General features: G+C 46.0%; 1 protein-coding gene across 3 annotated transcripts in view; it reads left to right on the forward strand.

Annotated features, from left to right (window-relative positions):
- The window catches only part of TNR (tenascin R), a 391,224-nt gene that overhangs the window by 319,260 nt on the left and 53,804 nt on the right, over window positions 1–18,160 (forward strand). For all 3 annotated transcript variants that reach the window (XM_083446252.1, XM_083446254.1, XM_083446253.1), the window contains 4 exons: window positions 5,841–6,317; window positions 11,735–11,998; window positions 13,496–13,611; window positions 15,358–15,508. In XM_083446252.1, the coding sequence (XP_083302378.1) occupies window positions 5,841–6,317; window positions 11,735–11,998; window positions 13,496–13,611; window positions 15,358–15,508 (1,008 nt within the window). The remainder of the gene's footprint in view (window positions 1–5,840; window positions 6,318–11,734; window positions 11,999–13,495; window positions 13,612–15,357; window positions 15,509–18,160) is intronic.

Below are 18,160 nucleotides of genomic sequence, written 5' to 3' on the forward strand. Positions count from 1 at the left end.
GCGCTGCCAGAGCACGATTTCTGTTCTCATCCTGAAGCAAAGTTCTTAACCTGAAGCACTATTTCTGGGTTAGCGGAGTCTGTAACATGAAGCGCATGTAACCTGAAGCGTATGTAACCCGAGGTACCACTGTATTAATATCATCAGGCATGCTTGGGCTTGAGTTTCATCATGGGTCAAGCAGCAGTGGCTACTTCAGGAGAAAGCAGGCCCAATTTCCCACAGGATTTTCAAACACTGGTAGGTACAAAAACCCTTGAGGCAAACAGCTTGAAAGGGCTTTTAGAAGCATTGTCAAAAGGGGCTATCCATTATCATTATCATCATCATTGCCTCTAATAGCGAGCTTAGCTCACTGAGTGCCTACTGTTTTTGAGGGGAGATGAGGCCAGACACAAAAAGGCAGAGGTTTTTCTACATTATCAGGGGACTCCCTGGGTACACAGTTGTACCCAAGCATGATATTCAACTAAGTTTTACTCCGAGTAGACCCACTGTAATATGCATGACTAAGTTAGCTACATTAATTTAAATGGCTCTGCTCTGTGTAAAACATAGTCAAATGCCAACCCCTTTAAATTACTGTTTATTCGTTTATTTTTAATCTCAAATACAGTAGTCTAGTAAGGATCTGCATGCTTCTAGGACTTACAGACTGTTGGGGTGGCTGAACCTATAAAGATAGGGAAATCTTAAAAAACTAAACTCCCCACGTGGTACAGCAGCATATTCCTGCATTGCGGAGGGTTTGGACCAGGTGGTCTTCAGGGCACTGGCATAGAATCATTGAAACATAGAATGATAGAGTTGGAAGAGACCCCAAGGGCCATCGAGTCCAACCCCCTGCCAAGCAGGAAACACCATCAGAGCACTCCTGACATATGGTTGTCAAGCCTCTGCTTAAAGACCTCCAAAGAAGGAGACTCCACCACACTCCTTGGCAGCAAATTCCACTGTCAAACAGCTCTTACTGTCAGGAAGTTCTTCCTAATGTTTAGGTGGAATCTTCTTTCTTGTAGTTTGGATCCATTGCTCCGTGTCCGCTTCTCTGGAGCAGCAGAAAACAACCTTTCTCCCTCCTCTATGTGACATCCTTTTATATATTTGAACATGGCCATCATATCCCCCCTTAACCTCCTCTTCTCCAGGCTAAACATGCCCAGCTCCCTTAGCCGTTCCTCATAAGGCATCGTTTCCAGGCCTTTGACCATTTTGGTTGCCCTCCTCTGGACACGTTCCAGTTTGTCAGTGTCCTTCTTGAACTGGGGTGCCCAGAACTGGACACAGTACTCCAGGTGAGGTCTGACCAGAGCAGAATACAGTGGCACTATTACTTCCCTTGATCTAGATGCTATACTCCTATTGATACAGCCCAGAATTGCAGAGGAAGGGGGTGCGGTAGGTGCAGTCCGCCCCAGGTGTCATGCCTGAGGGGGGGTGACATCGCTGCAGTGCCCCCTGGGAAGCTCACTGCAAGCAGCTAACCCCGCCCCCCTGGGAAGCTAGCTCCACCTCCACGGGTGACTAGCTCCACCCCCGGGTGCGCAGCGTGTGCGCAGTTCTGGGTGCCAGAGCAGCTAGTTCCGCCTCTGCCTTGCAACTCTACAATTCTATGATCCTATGGTTCCATTGCCTGGAGATGGAATTTTGAGGTGTCTTTGCTGTAGCTTTGCTTGGGAGAGTCATCTTGGGAAGCCCATTCCAGCCTCATCACTCGTTAAAATCCTGGATTACTCTTATGTTCACTTCTGCCTGTGGTGGTGGGGGAGAGAGAAAGAAAGAAAAAGAGAGACTTAATCTGCAATCCTATACACATTTTCCCAGGAGTAAGCCTCATTTAGCTCAATTGGATTTACATCTCAGAAGACCTGTATAGGATTGCACCCAAAATCTGAACCCTCTAGCTCTACATAGCATGGTAGAGGCCTCTTCTGAAATCCCCTCCTCCTGAGATGATGCCTGAGCAGCACTTCAAGGCTCCTCTCACAGGACAGGGATACGCTGCAACATTTTGTTAATCTCCCACTAGTTCCCTTAATTCTGAATTTGAGCATCCCTGGTACTATCTGTGTGAAATGGGGCACACAAAAATAAGGTAGTGGCTTATACACATGCCAGGCACTCATGGTCCCTGGTCTGGAACAAGTATCAAAGTATTAAAAACAATTAACCCAGACACACACACACACACACCCAGTCCAATAAGGACCTGTGAGCTTTAAAGTCCTAGGAGATAATGGGTAATTGAAACAAGGAATCTTAAGAGTGAAAGTTGAGGTGGAGAAAGAAGAAACTGATGTAACAGTAACAGTAATACCTTGGAGATGGGGGTTGTGTGCGAGGCTCATGCCATAAACTTCTCATCCCTGTTTTCCCTCTAGGGTGCTTGCACACGGCGAGAACTTGGTGCTGCTTATAGATGCAAGTTTTGCCCAACGTGCACACATCATTCTGATCAAAATGCCACCCCCTTGTATAATAATTTCTCATTTCATTCGGATTTACAGTTTCTGTGGAAAATCCAATAAGTAATAAAGTACCTGCGGAAACAGTAAATCCAGATTAAAATGTGGGGTGGGGAGAATATGGGGTGGCATTTTGATGAGGATGACATTGTATGGATGCTGTGGAAAAAACTGGATGTGTGAACGGCACTGAGACTAAAATAACCTGCGATGTGGAAGCATCCTCCATACCATTTCGAAAGTCAGCCTTCTGCCCTGTTTGGTCTTCGGCTTATAAATAAAGATGAGAAGGGGTAGCCATTCCTTTCCTTCATTCAGAGACACCTATGGTGCTCATAGAATCATAGAATCATAGAATCATAGAATCATAGAGTTGGAAGAGACCACAAGGGTCATCGAGTCCAACCCCCTGCCAAGCAGGAAACACCATCAGAGCACTCCTGACATATGGTTGTCAAGCCTCTGCTTAAAGACCTGCAAAGAAGGAGAATCCACCACACTCCTTGGCAGCAAATTCCACTGTCGAACAGCTCTTACTGTCAGGAAGTTCTTCCTAATGTTTAGGTGGAATCTTCTTTCTTGTAGTTTGTATCCATTGCTCCGTGTCCGCTTCTCTGGAGCAGCAGAAAACAACCTTTCTCCCTCCTCTATGTGACATCCTTTTATATATTTGAACATGGCTATCATATCACCCCTTAACCTCCTCTTCTCCAGGCTAAACATGCCCAGCTCCCTTAGCCGATCCTCATAAGGCATTGTTTCCAGGCCTTTGACCATTTTGGTTGCCCTCCTCTGTACACGTTCTAGTTTGTCAGTGTCCTTCTTGAACTGTGGTGCCCAAAACTGGACACAGTACTCCAGGTGAGGTCTGACCAGAGCAGAATACAGTGGCACTATAACTTCCCTTGATCTAGATGCTATACTCCTATTGATGCAGCCCAGAATTGCATTGGCTTTTTTAGCTGCCGCGTCACACTGTTGGCTCATGTTAAGTTTGTGGTCAACCAAGACTCCTAGATCCTTTTCACATGTAAAGCCACCAAAAGCCACAGGGAACAGTTCTTCATGGCATTTTCAGTGGGGTAGAAGGCCAAGGGGGAAGCGGCAGTGGAGACCCAGGAGTCAAACCTGAACTGAATTTTGGCATTTGTTCCACCTTTACCTGCAGACGTGTGGCAGCCCTTGATCCCACCCCTCATATATCACCAATCCTATTTTTTCCGAAGGCTGGTGATGCCTCTTTTTAATTAATAATAATAATAATAATAATAATAATAATAATATTGGTGTGCTCTGTGCACTAACTTACCTTTTACACACACATATCCAGGTATTAAATGTTGCCAAAAGCACACATTTAAACAACCTGATCGTAACATAACCAGAATTTCCATTGTGAAATTAGAGATTCTACTAAAAAAATCTTTTGAAAAAAAGTATTAAAAGAGATGGGCCAGTGCATACATTCAGACTGAGCAAGCTATTTCACTTTAAGCAGGTATCTCAGAAAGGTAAGAGCCTTCAGAAATATTTAACAGCACAGAGGCTCCAGCTGTGTTCCTTTGCAGTGAGAACAAGGCTGGGGCAAGAACACAAGAGTGCCCCTCTATTCACCTGTGAAATGTTGGGATGTTTACGAACCCATATTGAGTCATTTTGAATATGGTCAACAAACCTACCTTTCCTCTTATTCCAAACTATATTTGACATGTGCATGTCACATTCTGCAAAAATACTGTTTTTTCCTCTTTTATCCAGCATAAATTCATTCTGTGTGTCTTACCTATAATTCATTTTTCTATTGATTGCATCTCTTCTGTATTTAGGGTTGATCCAAAATGGCGGGGTGCGCTCCCGTTGTTCGGTCCCAGCGCCTGCCAACCTAGCAGTTCGAAAGCACTCCCGGGTGCAAGTAGATAAATAGGGACCGCTTACTAGCAGGAAGGTAAACGGCGTTTCCATGTGCGGCTCTGGCTCGCCAGAGCAGCGATGTCACGCTGGCCACGTGACCCGGAAGTGTCTCCGGACAGCGCTGGCCCTCGGCCTCTTAAGTGAGATGGGCGCACAACCCTAGAGTCTGTCAAGACTGGCCCGTACGGGCAGGGGTACCTTTACCTTTAAAATGGCACAGCAGGGACGCTTTTCATTACACCTTTCAGCTATCACAACACAGGGGTTTGTTTTAGCCCTCTTTAAGCAGGGCCCCACAGACAGGGGCAAAACTGTTCACATTGGTTATCCTTAGCTGGCAGATGTTCCTTAGCTTTCCCAAGATGGGATAAGGATTACAATTCTGAGCCCTGCCACAACCCTGGGAACATTGTTCTATTCATTAAATAAATTTTAAAACCCTCACCCCTTTGAAAAGGTAGAAAAAATGTGCAGCACAAAAGAATCAGTCTAAATAATATTCATTGTTGTGAGTTGCCTTTAGCATAGTAATTATTCAGGGGAGAAATGGTTATAACCCATTCCAGTTTCAATATTTGGATGTCCATCACACTCCTGGCGGCAACTAGATGTCCCTGTTAAAATATTTCCCAAGATCCCTGAGGCCTAGAATATTGCTGTTGCCAGGGCTTCTTTTCAGCCAGAAATCATGGGAAATCAGTTCTGGCACCTCTGAGGTGGGCACCATTGCCATTATAAGAGAACAAGGGAGGTGTTCATGGTGAATTCCAGCACCTCTTTTTCTAGAAAAATAGCACTGGCTGCTGCAGCATTTAAGGTGCCAGGATAAGAGCAGGCGACAAACATTACCTCATAGAACACAATGGAGCATGCTCACAAAAGCATCTCCAGTACAACAGATCTCCAGAACACCTGATGTCCATTCTAAGGACTTGGGCATTCTGAGGAACTGCATTTCCCATCTTCCATGTAAGAGCCCTTAAGATATTTGAAGACGGCTATCATATCTCTTCTTAGTCTCCTCTTTTTCAGGTTAAACCACACCCAGCTCCCTCACCTGTTCCTCATCTGACTTGGTTTCCAGACCGTCTATCATCTTGGTTGCCCTCCTCTGCACACGTTCCAGCTGGTCAACATCCTTCTTAAATTGTGGTGCCCAGAATTGGACACAAGTACTCCAGGTGTGGTCTGGGCAAGGCACAATAGAGCTGTAGTGTTGCTTTCCTTGATCTGGACACTATACTTCTGTTGGTGTAGCCTAGAATAGCATTAGCGTTTTTTGCTGCTGCATCACACTGTTGACTTGGGTTAAGCTTGTGGTCTAAGACCCCTAGATCCTCTTCACATGCAGTACTGCCAATCCAGGTGTCCCCCATCTCATATTTGTGCAGCAGACTACGCTTGCCTAAGATAATGCACACAAAGTACTATTATTAATGGCAATGCTTTTCTCCACCCTTCCAGGGCAGCTAGATTACATCCCCCACTGCAGTGGCCATGGCAACTTCAGTCTGGAGTCCTGTGGTTGTGTCTGCAATGAAGGCTGGGCTGGGAAGAACTGCTCCGAGCCCCTCTGCCCCATGGGCTGCTCAAGCCGGGGCGTGTGCGTTGATGGGCAGTGCATCTGCGACAGTGACTATAGCGGAGAGGATTGCTCAGAGGCCCGCTGCCCCACCGACTGCAGCTCCCGAGGGCTCTGTGTGGATGGAGAATGCATCTGCGAAGAGGGCTTTGCTGGGGAAGACTGCAGCGAGCTCAGGTGCCCTGAGGACTGCTCAGGAAAGGGGAGATGTGCCAACGGGACTTGCATCTGCCAGGAGGGCTACGTGGGGGAAGACTGCGGGCAGCTGAGATGCCTCAACGCCTGCAGCGGGCGCGGATTCTGCCAGGAGGGCCTGTGCTCTTGCGAGGAAGGCTACCAGGGGAGAGACTGCTCAGCAGGTAGGATGGCATGTCAGCCAGGCAGGCTGTGTGATGCCCTCTGTACGAGGCACAGCCCATGTTTCCTAGTAATTGTTCCTGCTCAATCAGTGCACACATTTCTCCTTTTTATAGGTTTTGCAGATTCCTTCTTTTGTTTTTTAAAATGTTGCTGCTATGCAGCTGTAGGCATGCTAGCGTCCTGGCTTCCCTTCCATCACCCATCCGATGCATTATCATATATTTACATAATAATGTCGAAGCTATTGTAACTATTTCACAGGTACAACCAGATCCATTGTGAAAAGCTGACATTCTATTAAATCGCCTTGACTTTGTTTAAAAAGGAAGATGTCACCGTAGCGAGTTTCCCCACATGCTATGATGAGAAAGGGATGGCTGCTATGAGAGAGCAGGGAAGGCTGTTGAGCGCAGTTGGTATGGCAGAAAGGGAAGAGGCTTCTTGTGGCAGAGGGGCTTCAGCAGCGATCTTTGGGGTAAGAAATCAGGTGTTGCCACAAGAACTCAAGACTGAAATCTCGAGACAACAGCAGTGAAGGCTCTTCTATTGGGCTTTATAGGGCACTGCCCTACCATGCTCAGTCTGCCCTGAACCTGCCCCCACATGCCCACCTCCTTGCAGTAAGGGAGGCACTTCCAGGCACCTCCTCTTCCTCCTCGGTCTCAGTGTTGCCTTTCTAGAATTCAGCAGGCAGCAGAATGGCGGGGGGGGGGGACCAGAAATAGTTGCCTCCACCTATGTTTGGTTTATTGACTCTGGCTCCACCTACGGTTGGTTGGCCGACCTTCCACCCAATGTACACCAGCCTCCACTGGACAACACTGGTGTATGGGGCTGTTCAAATAATTTGCTCAGCAGCCCTGACCTCAGAAACAGATACTGGAAGGAAAGTCGTCAAAAGCTCCATGTCGTCAAAAGCTCTGGTCAGACCTCACCTGGAGTACTGTGTCCAGTTCTGGGCACCCCAGTTCAAGAAGGACACTGACAAACTGGAACGTGTCCAGAGGAGGGCAATCAAAATGGTCAAAGGCCTGGAAACGATGCCTTATGAGGAACGGCTAAGGGAGCTGGGCATGTTTAGCCTGGAGAAGAGGAGGTTAAGGGGTGATATGATAGCCATGTTCAAATATATAAAAGGATGTCACATAGAGGAGGGAGAAAGGTTGTTTTCTGCTGCTCCAGAGAAGCGGACACGGAGCAATGGATCCAAACTACAAGAAAGAAGATTCCACCTAAACATTAGGAAGAACTTCCTGACAGTAAGAGCTGTTCGACAGTGGAATTTGCTGCCAAGGAGTGTGGTGGAGTCTCCTTCTTTGGAGGTCTTTAAGCAGAGGCTTGACCGCCATATGTCAGGAGTGCTCTGATGGTGTTTCCTGCTTGGCAGGGGGTTGGACTCGATGGCCCTTGTGGTCTCTTCCAACTCTATGATTCTATGATTCCAGGAAGGATCAAGAAGTAAGATTCCCAACTGTGATCTGACTAGCTGCTTTTCTATTTAACTGTTGGCATCTGAAAGACCCATTTGCACACCTTAGAATGCTGTCTTGAGAATTCTACAGAAGACAGTTTACTGAGTTGCACCCCTGGCTTTTGCTATGGTGAATGTGCCTGATCTACATCCTGGGCCTGCTTGGGAATTCTTGCCATTCTTTAGTCAAGTAACAGTGTGCCCTTGCCTTTACTGTTTTAAAAGTATGTATCTACAGGAGCATCAGGGCTGTTATCGAAAGCATTTTTCCACTTGTGTCCACTCAAGAAAGCTATTTGAGCAATAAGATAAAAGCACCGCTTGGCATTTCTCACTTAAAACAACAAGCTTGAATCTGATAAGGGGTGCTCAGCAGCACAGTGCTGTCTCCTAACCCAAAGCAGTTTGATGTCTCTGCTAAATAAATTCTCCACCCCTGAGGGAATGCAGAAAAATGAAGGCGGTGGCCAGAATCAAACACCCTTTCAATCTCCAACAGCTTATTTTCCAGGACTCTTCTAACTACTATTGCCCACCCTTTTTGCAAACTCTTTGGGCTGATCAATTCCATCACATGGAGTAGAACTAAGGCTGCTTCTCTTCCCTCCCCACTAGGTGTACTGTACACATCTGCACGGGGATGGCATGTCCAAAGTCAGATAGAGACATAGGCTGGCACCAGACCCGCCTTTCCTCCTGCCCATAGACAGCATGATCAAGGAGAACAAGCGAGCAGCAGGTGGTGCACTAGATTGGCCCAAAGGTATGGTCCACACTGGTCCAGCATTAAAACTTAATTCCAGGTGGACCTTTTCAAAGAAATGAAACAAGAACATGAGATCAAGAACAGGATCACAGCAGAGGCTCCTCTTGTCCAGCAGCCTGTTCTTATGGTGGTCAAACAATTGGCATTGTGTGCAGTCACACCCTCAAGAAGTAAGTCCCTCTTGTTCAATGGAGTATCATGCCAGGTTAGTGTGCATGAGATTGCACAATGTCTGTCCTTTCTGAGTCCACGATGAAGTCCACAGTTCTTGTGGATCATTTGTGGTGAACGAGTAACACTGAGCTGATCCCTCCTCCGCAAAGGGTAAGAAGAATATCGGAAGTAATGCCATCAGCAAACACAGAGGCATGGCCAAGGGTTTAGCAGCTAATGTGAAAGGAGTAATTTGCTCTTGCTAATTAAAAAAGCCGTGGTGTTCCAATGTTGACACTGACATTTTGATATTTGCTCTCCTGCCCACGTGAGGTAGAATCAAGAAAGGCGTTTTCTCCTGCCTTATTATTTACAGCAGGCTGCACATGCAGAATCTTTAAATCCCAAATGCCCTCTGCTTATTAGAGCTAATCCTTGTTGTGCCAAAGGTTTTCTGGTGGAAGAGAGAGAACTCACGTGTTTTTGCATTGCCCCCTTAAATCCATTATTTTCATTCAAAGTCTCAGAAAGGCCACATCATAGTTTGACCTTTTCCCTGCGCTTTTCGCTAGTACATAAGCCTTCCCTACTCCCCTCTGCCCCCTTTTAGCAACGCTGCCTTCACCTTCTCTTTGAGATGCCCTCTTTAAGATTGCAAACCTTTCTGGGCATCCGTGGGGGTTGCATATACACCACACGTTCAAAGCACATGCCTTCCCCTGCCCCCAAAGTGTAGTCTGCAAAAGAAAGTGTAGCTCTGTAAGGGAGGGAACTACAGTTCTCGGGATTCTCTGGGAGGCATTGTGTGCTTGAAATGTGCTTTGAATACATGGTGCATACGTGGCCTGTGCCATTTCTGGATTTTGTAACCAAACAAACCCCTGTGTTGCAAAGAGAACGTCAGCAATGTCTGGGCAACACAATGACCATGTACATACACAATAGACAATCGTTATAGAATTCCTTCAAACCATAACAAGTGCAAAATGAAATCTTTAGACTCAAAGTCTCTGAAAATCTTTAAATGAAGCGAGGTACCAGACTTTGTACAATGAAAGACAAGCTATGAAGCTTTGCGTATTCAGCAAATATGATGTCCAACACTGAACAGTGATTCTGGATATTGACTACTGTTTCATAGAATTCTTCATCCGTGTGGTGGGAGGATATAGAATTGCTTCATAAACTGGAAATAAAATTTTACAGATGATGACCTGCATGCACATATCACTTTCCAAAAATTATAAACTGTAATACAAACAGTAATGAAAAAGAGTACGTACCCCATCTTATTTCGAATGAATGTATGTAAATGAAAATATCAAATGCTGTGGAACAGTGCTCATGTAATAATGTAGTCACTGCTGCTAACAATATTTTTTGAAAAACATATAAAGCCAACTCCAGGTGGTACTAATAACAAGGAGGTTGAGTTAAAGGTACAGTGCAAAGTAACAATACAAATACCAGGAGATTTCTGGATTTTGGACACCTTCTGCCACACCAGAAAAAGTGAGCAGATGAATAGGACAGTGACTTATGGCTCTCCGTCCATCTAATCTAGTTCGAAAACACTGGCATTTAATGCACGGACCTCCACAGAGTGCTCTCTGACTCTCCCTCAGTTTAGACTCTGGCATGCTTAAGGACTGGCCTCTTGTCATGGTGGTGCTGTGCCCTGTTTGTAAAGTGGGGAAGGCACCATCTCTGTGCATGGAAGAACATTGCAGTCTTCTAAACCTTCACACAGGTTTCATCCACACTTCCACTTGTCCTGCCGCTTTCCCCTGGGGAAACCCACTCTGTACCGCTGAATCAGAGCAAATGTCAGTGGGGGTTTCTGTGGGCTGATGTTCAGCAGGGAAGAGTGGGCTTTCAGGGGAAAGTAGCAGGGCAAATGGAAAACCACTCGGACGCCTCCATTCTAGGCACAGGACAAGAGGACACATCCCTAGCTAGGTATTACAGAGCTATAATTACCTGTTGGATTGATGCTAAAAATCACAATCTGGTTAAAACGGGACAGTTGGAAGTTATATTTATGTTGATCAGCTATTTAGGATAATGTTTTGGATTTATATCTATTTTTGCAATCCTAACCATGTCTACTCCTAAGCAGTGGCGTAGCGTGGGTTGTCAGCACCCGGGGCAAGGCAAGTAATTTGCGCCCCCTAACCCGTGGATTTGTGCCCCCTAACCCATGGATCTGCGCCCCCTAACCCTAACCCCCAGATGTTGCGCCCGGTGCGGCCGGCCCCCCCTGCACCCCCCACGCTACGCCACTGCTCCTAAGCAAATCCTATTTAGTCCAATGGGCTCCATAGAGTTAGGATTGCAGCCTAAGTCTCCTCACTATCAAACAGCTGATTTACATAAATGCACCTTAAGTGTTGAAACTATGAACATGCAACCCTCACTCCTGCTTCAGGATTGTGCACAGGGCCCCTGCTGGTGCACCCAGTCCATAATTCAGTTCAGTTACTGGGGGGAGGGTTGTTTAACTGAAAAGAACCACCTCTTTTCAGTTGCTGTGATTGGGAACTGAAGAGCAACCAGAGGAGAGGCCGTGCAATACTCTCCCTCCTTGCTGCTTGACCCACCAAATTCCTTCCCAGATCTTTTCCCTATGAGGAGAAAGGCAGCTTGGGGGGGTGATTTTCAGAGGAGAAACAGCAGGAAGAGGAAGGGTAAAGCAACTCCTGCCACCTCAATTATTTGCTTCAAACTGGCAGTCTCCCATACCTGTTCTTTGGGGGCTGGAGACGAAGGTGTGGTTGCAGCTGCTGGTTGAGGAGATCTCAGTTTGTTACATCATGATGCATGAAATGGTCCATGCAACCCGAACTTATACAACTCTACTTGGAAATCACATGCATTGAATTCCATAGGCACTTTGTAAGTGTGTTTCAGATAACTGCCTTAGTTCACAGGCTGAGTGGGGAGCACATTTCAAGGACACGTAGATCCTTGCAGAGATTTGTGGGTCACCTTACCTCTTATGGTCAATATATTGGCTCTTCCTCCAGTTGCTCCACCTGAGAACCTGCGAGTGGCTGTGGTTGGCGACAGGTCCATCAACCTGGAATGGGATGGGCCAATGGCCGTGACTGAATATGTGATCTCCTACCAGCCAGCAATACCTGGGGGTCTGCAGCTCCAGCAGCGGGTGCCTGGGGACTGGAGCAGTGTCACCATCAAGGAGCTGGAGCCAGGCTTGACATACAACGTCACCATCTATGCCGTCATCAGTGATGTGCTCAGCACCCCAGCCGGGGTCAAGGTGGCCACCCGTAAGTATTGCATGGTTTTTTGGCACCAAACATACCATTTAAAATGGAGAAGGAACTGCCTAAATGTTGCCGCCTCTTCTTGGCGGGAGATGTTCTCCTGATTGATTTAGAAGAGAGAAGAGCAATCCTGAGAGCACTCTTGGGTGAGGGAGGGGAACATGTGGCTCTCCAGATGTTCTTGGACTCACAAGTCCTATTTGCCCCAGCTAGTATGGTCGGGGGTCATAGGAACTGTAGTCCAGCAACATATGTAGAGTCCAGCGGCGTAGCGTGGGTTGTCAGCACCCGGGGCAAGGCAAGTAATTTGCGCCCCCCCCCCCGCGCTGCACTGTCCCTCCCCCAGATAGTCCCTCACTCTCTCTCCGCACCGCACTGCACGCCTAGCACCCTCCCCTCCACAGTGGGCGGCGACCTGGCGGCTCGGATCGGATTCGCACAGCCAGCACTGCAGTGAGAGAGAGTGAGTGAGCCAGGTAGGGGCAGAGAGCTGCGAGTGCGAGCGCCCCCCCCCCCCGATGTTGAGCCCGGTGCGGCCGCCCCCCCCCCCTGCACCCCCCACGCTACGCCACTGGTAGAGTCACTCTATGCAGTTTTGCTCAGTGGGCTTCAAAGATAAATAATAGATTCTTGTGGTTCTGATAGTATGATTTTGGAAGACTCCACTCAGGATCAACCTATCTAGGAATGCAAAAAGAAAAAGGAAAGGAAAGGAAAACAACTTACAATCAGCGCAAAAATTTCCTCTTAGAGTTTTACTTTCTCCTTGCATTTTGCATGGGGTGTTCCCCCTTCGTTCTCTTCACCCCACGGATCTGGGTTCAGAAGTAAAGTCTGTGTGCGGTGGACAAGTTTTGTGAAATCGCTCAAGTATATACAACCTAGCAGAGATTCCAGGCAGGCAGTGAGCTGCATCGTTCCAACAAAGAAGAGTTTATTGCTAGACAGTTTGACATCGTCAGAAAGAGGAGCTGAGAGATACAAGCTGTAGGTTCAAGCATGCATATTTATACCATACAGCACCAGTCAAAGTTTGTACTTCTCAAGTTTTTGTGTGCTCATCCTGATGCTCCATTCTTCCTTAAATGTCATCTCTAAGAGCAGACACTCATTTTAGTAGAATTGGGAAAATAATTTTAATCTTCATTACATTACAGTTTGTTTAGGCTGTTAGGTGTACTGAGAAAAGAATTTTAAAAGTTGATTAGATCAGAGCCTGATGGGAGCTGGAAGCAACCCCATGGTCCTGCTAGGGGCTCTTGATATTCTTCCATTTCATATTCCTCAGGCCTACCTGGAATGCTAGGAATTGAGACCTTCTGCCTGCAATTCACATGCTCTACCACTGAACCACACTTCCATCGTAGCTGATTTTCCCACTCATCATGGTTTTGATCATGGAAAGTAGAGATTTGGGTTACATGTTGACAATTAAAACTGGGTTACGGTGCAGCTAACACAACCTCTCTCCCCCACCCTTTCTTCACCGCTATGTTCCAGAGCTCTCCACTCCACAAGGGCTGCAGTTCAAAACAATCACAGAGACCACCGTCGAGATGCAATGGGAGCCCTTCTCCTTCTTGTTTGATGGCTGGGAGATCAGCTTTATCCCCAAGGTAAATGTGACATTTAGAGTGGTCCTTCTTCCAAGAGCATATTATCACCATCCAACTGGAGCCCAGGAGAGTCAGACTATTGTGTTTTAGCTGGGTTACTTGATTATCAGAGGGGGTTTTTTGTGGGGAGGGAGCAAAAGGGCGCAGGAGGGAGGCTGAATTGGTTGATGTCAGTGTCCCTTCAGATCCACCAGAGGACAGCAAGCAGCAGGAGGACACAGCAGTGTTAAAAGCTGGCTGCCATCTGTTTGTGGCACAATGTGGTCCAGATGCCATTGGCTTCATATATGGTGGAGCTTTGGTGGGTTCCTGGTTCTCCTTTCCTGCCAGGGGCAAATTACATTGGTCATCTCCATCTCTAAGGGTCTAATACTTGTGAGGGCCAATGTGGAGGCTGCATTACTAGCACAAATAGTGAGTGCCTGAATTACTCTGCTTCCCCACTCATAATACATTTCTAAAGGAAGGGTATGTAGATCTCAATAGTTAGGACTGTTTGATGCCATTACATTTCTTCCATGATAGTTGAATTGGGAGTGATCAGTTTTTAAGGCAAACATGTTACATCCCAGGAGAGGGGAATCTTTTTGGCCCGATGGGCCAGATCTAATCTCCCCCACCCCCACAGGCCACCTTTTGCCAAGTGAGTGGGTCCCCCACCTGTCAATCATCTGGTGTCCTAATGATGCCAAGTGCTTGGCATGTGGATTGTCCTGCACACCTGTCAAAGTTGGCCCATGGGGATGCGGGATGGGGTTATTGTTCAACCACATCAGTTGGTATACCTGGGGAATTCAGTCCTGCTTTCTGCAGAGTTTGGGCACCCCAGGAAGTTCCTAGCAGGAACTCACCAGGGTACCTGAGCTTGTGTGTTCACCTGCTGGAATTTCACTGCAAGTAGGAGAGTGCAATGCTGGGTTGCTGCAGGAAAGAGCATTCCTGTTCCTCCATCCACAAGGCAGGACCCTACACATGAGTAGCACATGAACAGGACCCTTAAGGGTGTGTTTATTGAAAAGAATCCTTAGAAATGCATAATTTCTGTGCCTGTATAATGCATTGTGGCAAGCCTTGTTTTGTTTGTACGGGCCAGTGGTGTCCGACTCTAGGGTTATGCTGCGGAAGTGTCCGCAGACACTTCCCGGTCATGTGGCCAGCGTGACAAAGCTGCTCTGGCGAGCCTGCACCAGCGCAGCACACGGAAACGCCGTTTACCTTCCCGCTATAAAGCGGTACCTATTTATCTACTTGCACTTAGGGGTGCTTTTGAACTGCTAGGTGGGCAGAAGCTGGGACCAAAAGACGGGAGCGCACCCTGCCGCGGGGATTTGAACCGCCGACCATGTGATCGGCAAGTCCTAGGCACTGAGGTTTTACCCACAGCGCCACCCGCATCCCTCGCACCATCCGCGTCCCGCGTTTTGTTTGTTACAAGGTGTCAAAGTCCCAGTGTATATGCTCTCCATACTGATTGCTATTTGCAAAAACATTGAAGAATCAGAGATGCCTTGACATGAGTATGGCATGATAGGTAATTTGACCCTGAAAATTAAGATTTCCTATTTAACAAAGCGGGTACCTAAAGAAAAAATTAATCGAAGGTTGGGATATGCTGGGGATTATTGGACTTCAGAACACATGTGTAAACAAAGCAATCTTCCCATATGAAGGGAATCATATTAAAATTTGATTCGCCAATACCACCATTTCTTCCAAACTTCAAGCCAGCTTGTTTAATCTCCCCAGGACAATGAAGGGGGCGTGATTGCACAGCTCCCTAGCAGCGTGACAACGTTTAATCAGACGGGCCTGAAACCAGGTGAGGAGTACACAGTCAATGTGGTTGCCCTCAAGGAACAAGCCCGGAGTCCGCCAGCCTCAGCCAGTGTCTCAACCCGTGAGTAGCCTACCCTGCAGTTCTGTGCCAGTTTGAGGGTTAACAGCAATTTTTCTTCCAGGTAGGATTGAAGATTGTACTGAGGCTTATATGCAATTACACCTAAATGGAACCCACATATTCAGAGGCAGACTCCCTCTGAATTCCTGGTACACACAACGGGAGAGTTTCTGCCTTCATGTTGTTCTGCTGGTGGCATTCCCAGAAGCTTCTCTGCCTGACCATGGCTGAAAAGAGGAAGCTGGACTAGAGCTAAACTGATCTCACAGGGCTCATTTCATGGGCAACAGATGAATGGGTAGTTAGAATTCTAGCTCCTGTTTGTTTCTAGCTTTGAAGCTGCAGCAAAGAGGATCTCATTCAGCCGGCTCCTGGTAATTGCGTCAAATGGCTCCATTCACCAAAAAACATCTTTAAGGGGGGAGAAAGAATGCATAAACAGCTCTTGCAAAGTTCTGAGAGAGAGGGATGTGCCAAGATGGTTGATAATTATAAAGCAATTAATGGACCTTGGCGTGAGGAGTAGGAAGTGTGTGCCAAGTATCACGTTTGTACAAGCAGCCCTTTCGCTCAGACAAAAGAGAGTCTGCTGAACAACAATCAGCGCTTCTGATGCAGATCGTAGTCACCCTGTCATTATGTCAGCAGGAATATACAGACATTCCTTCTCTCTCTTTCTTTTTTTTCCTTTACAGATGTTGTCTGCTTTAGAATGGCTTGCAGGATGTGGTTTACAAGTGGCACCTACAGGCCATCCGAAGCAACTGCCCCTTTTAAAGTGCTCTTTTGGTGCTCTATGAGTGCATTTTGCAAATGTTCCGTACGACACTTTGTCTCGTAATTAAAACTTGGAGGCGCACTTCATGTTTAAACATGAAAATGCCTCCTGTTAGATTTTGTGAAAATTGCCCACCGTCAGACCTCAGACACCCCCTGACTTTCTGCATGAGTCACTTTTCTTGCCCTGCTTCCTGCCTGGAAGGAGTCAAGAATTCATTCAGAGAAGCTGTGGGCATTATCCTCTTCTTATGGTGGGAAACGCTTTGCCAAGAGTTATTGAGTTATCAATGGATGCTCCAAAAGCAGCAAAATTACCTCCCCCTACTGGAGACTGGTTTGAAGGAGACACAGAGCAGCAAATCTTGCAGAGAATATATCCACTTGAATTCTATGTGAATTATCCCCTTCTTCCTCTCCTCAAATGTCCCATTCTGGGTTTCCTCCCTATTCTTCACCTTTGGCCACCTTTCGTCATCTGTTTTTCCTAGAAATCTGACTTCTATACATGTCAGATATGATACATTTTAGGATCCGCACATTTACCTAAAAGTTCATAGCAATGGGGTGATTGCTGTTTTCTTCCAGTCAAGGGTCTGTTAGACTGGGTTTGCACATTCCCACAATTTAAGAACAAACATAATTATCCAATAGACATGCAAACTTATTTGACTTTGCTCTCTTGCTCAGGTCATTTGGATATGGCTACGGCTCTGCTCTTTCTGCTGCTCTGCTCCTCCTGCTTTTGTCTGGGTTACATGGCATAGGTGAATCTGTAGGTGTAGTGTGGGAAGGATGGTTTTGCCTCAGGCCAAACGAGACACCTTTGCCCTGAAAATGTACACGCTTTTAAAAATGCAAATGGCAGCTAGAAGCACTTGTCTTGCTCAAATCTCCTTGCCTTCCTTGCCTTGCAGATCATATTATTTGAATAAAGTTCTTAATGAACTGACCATGTGGAAATTACAAAGTGGGAAATTAAAAACTTTTTTTTTAAATAATATTTATTAGAAGTTTAAAAGTTACAGGGGAAAAAAGCACAAGAAAAAGAATTTTAAAAAGTAAAAAAGAGAAAAAAAGTCAATACATAAAAAGAAAACAAAAAACACAATACATCAAAACACAAAGAAAAACAAAGACAATTTAAAAAACATCCAATATTTATCCTTATCTTTCATTAACTTATTTCCTCGACCTCCTCACACCTCCCTTTTTTGTATTCCAGTTATTAACTATATCTGCAAATCCTTTCCCTCTTTTCACTGCTTTCTTTCATTTAATTATCTTAATTTATTTTAACATTATCTTTCCATCAAAACCTTAAAATTTATTTATACTTAACTCCTTATAATGTTTCTACTAAAGTCATGTAATTTCATTCCAACATTTCCTAACATTCATTAATTTTACAATATTTCTCTAAATAGATTTTAAATTAAAAACTTAGCTACAAGGGTAGTAGGTTGGCCTCTGCTATGATGGGCTATCATGAAAATAAAATATACTGGGCTTCAAATATGCATACATATTACCTTTTGATCCCACTGACTTACATAGGTGAATAAACAGTTTCAGATCAAACATCACAAAGAGAACTTTCAATAATCTAACGTCAGACACAATGTTTTTCAGTGGAGGCTGTTCAAACACTTGGTTGAGATTTACCAAGCACTAAACAATCATCAAGAGAGGTGAATATTGCATGTGACTGAGTGAACGAAACCAAATGTTGGCACATCTGTCCCCTTCTACTTCCTCTTCCTCCTTCTTCTTAGGAATATCAATTTACAGTGCAAACCTCCTATACTTGTTGATTCCGTAGTCAGTCCCATTGAGTTGAACATATGTGATAAAACAAATAAATAACTTGCCACC

Source organism: Podarcis tiliguerta (assembly GCF_965153285.1).
Source record: "Podarcis tiliguerta genome assembly, chromosome: 6".
Classification (NCBI taxonomy): Eukaryota; Metazoa; Chordata; class Lepidosauria; order Squamata; family Lacertidae; genus Podarcis; species Podarcis tiliguerta.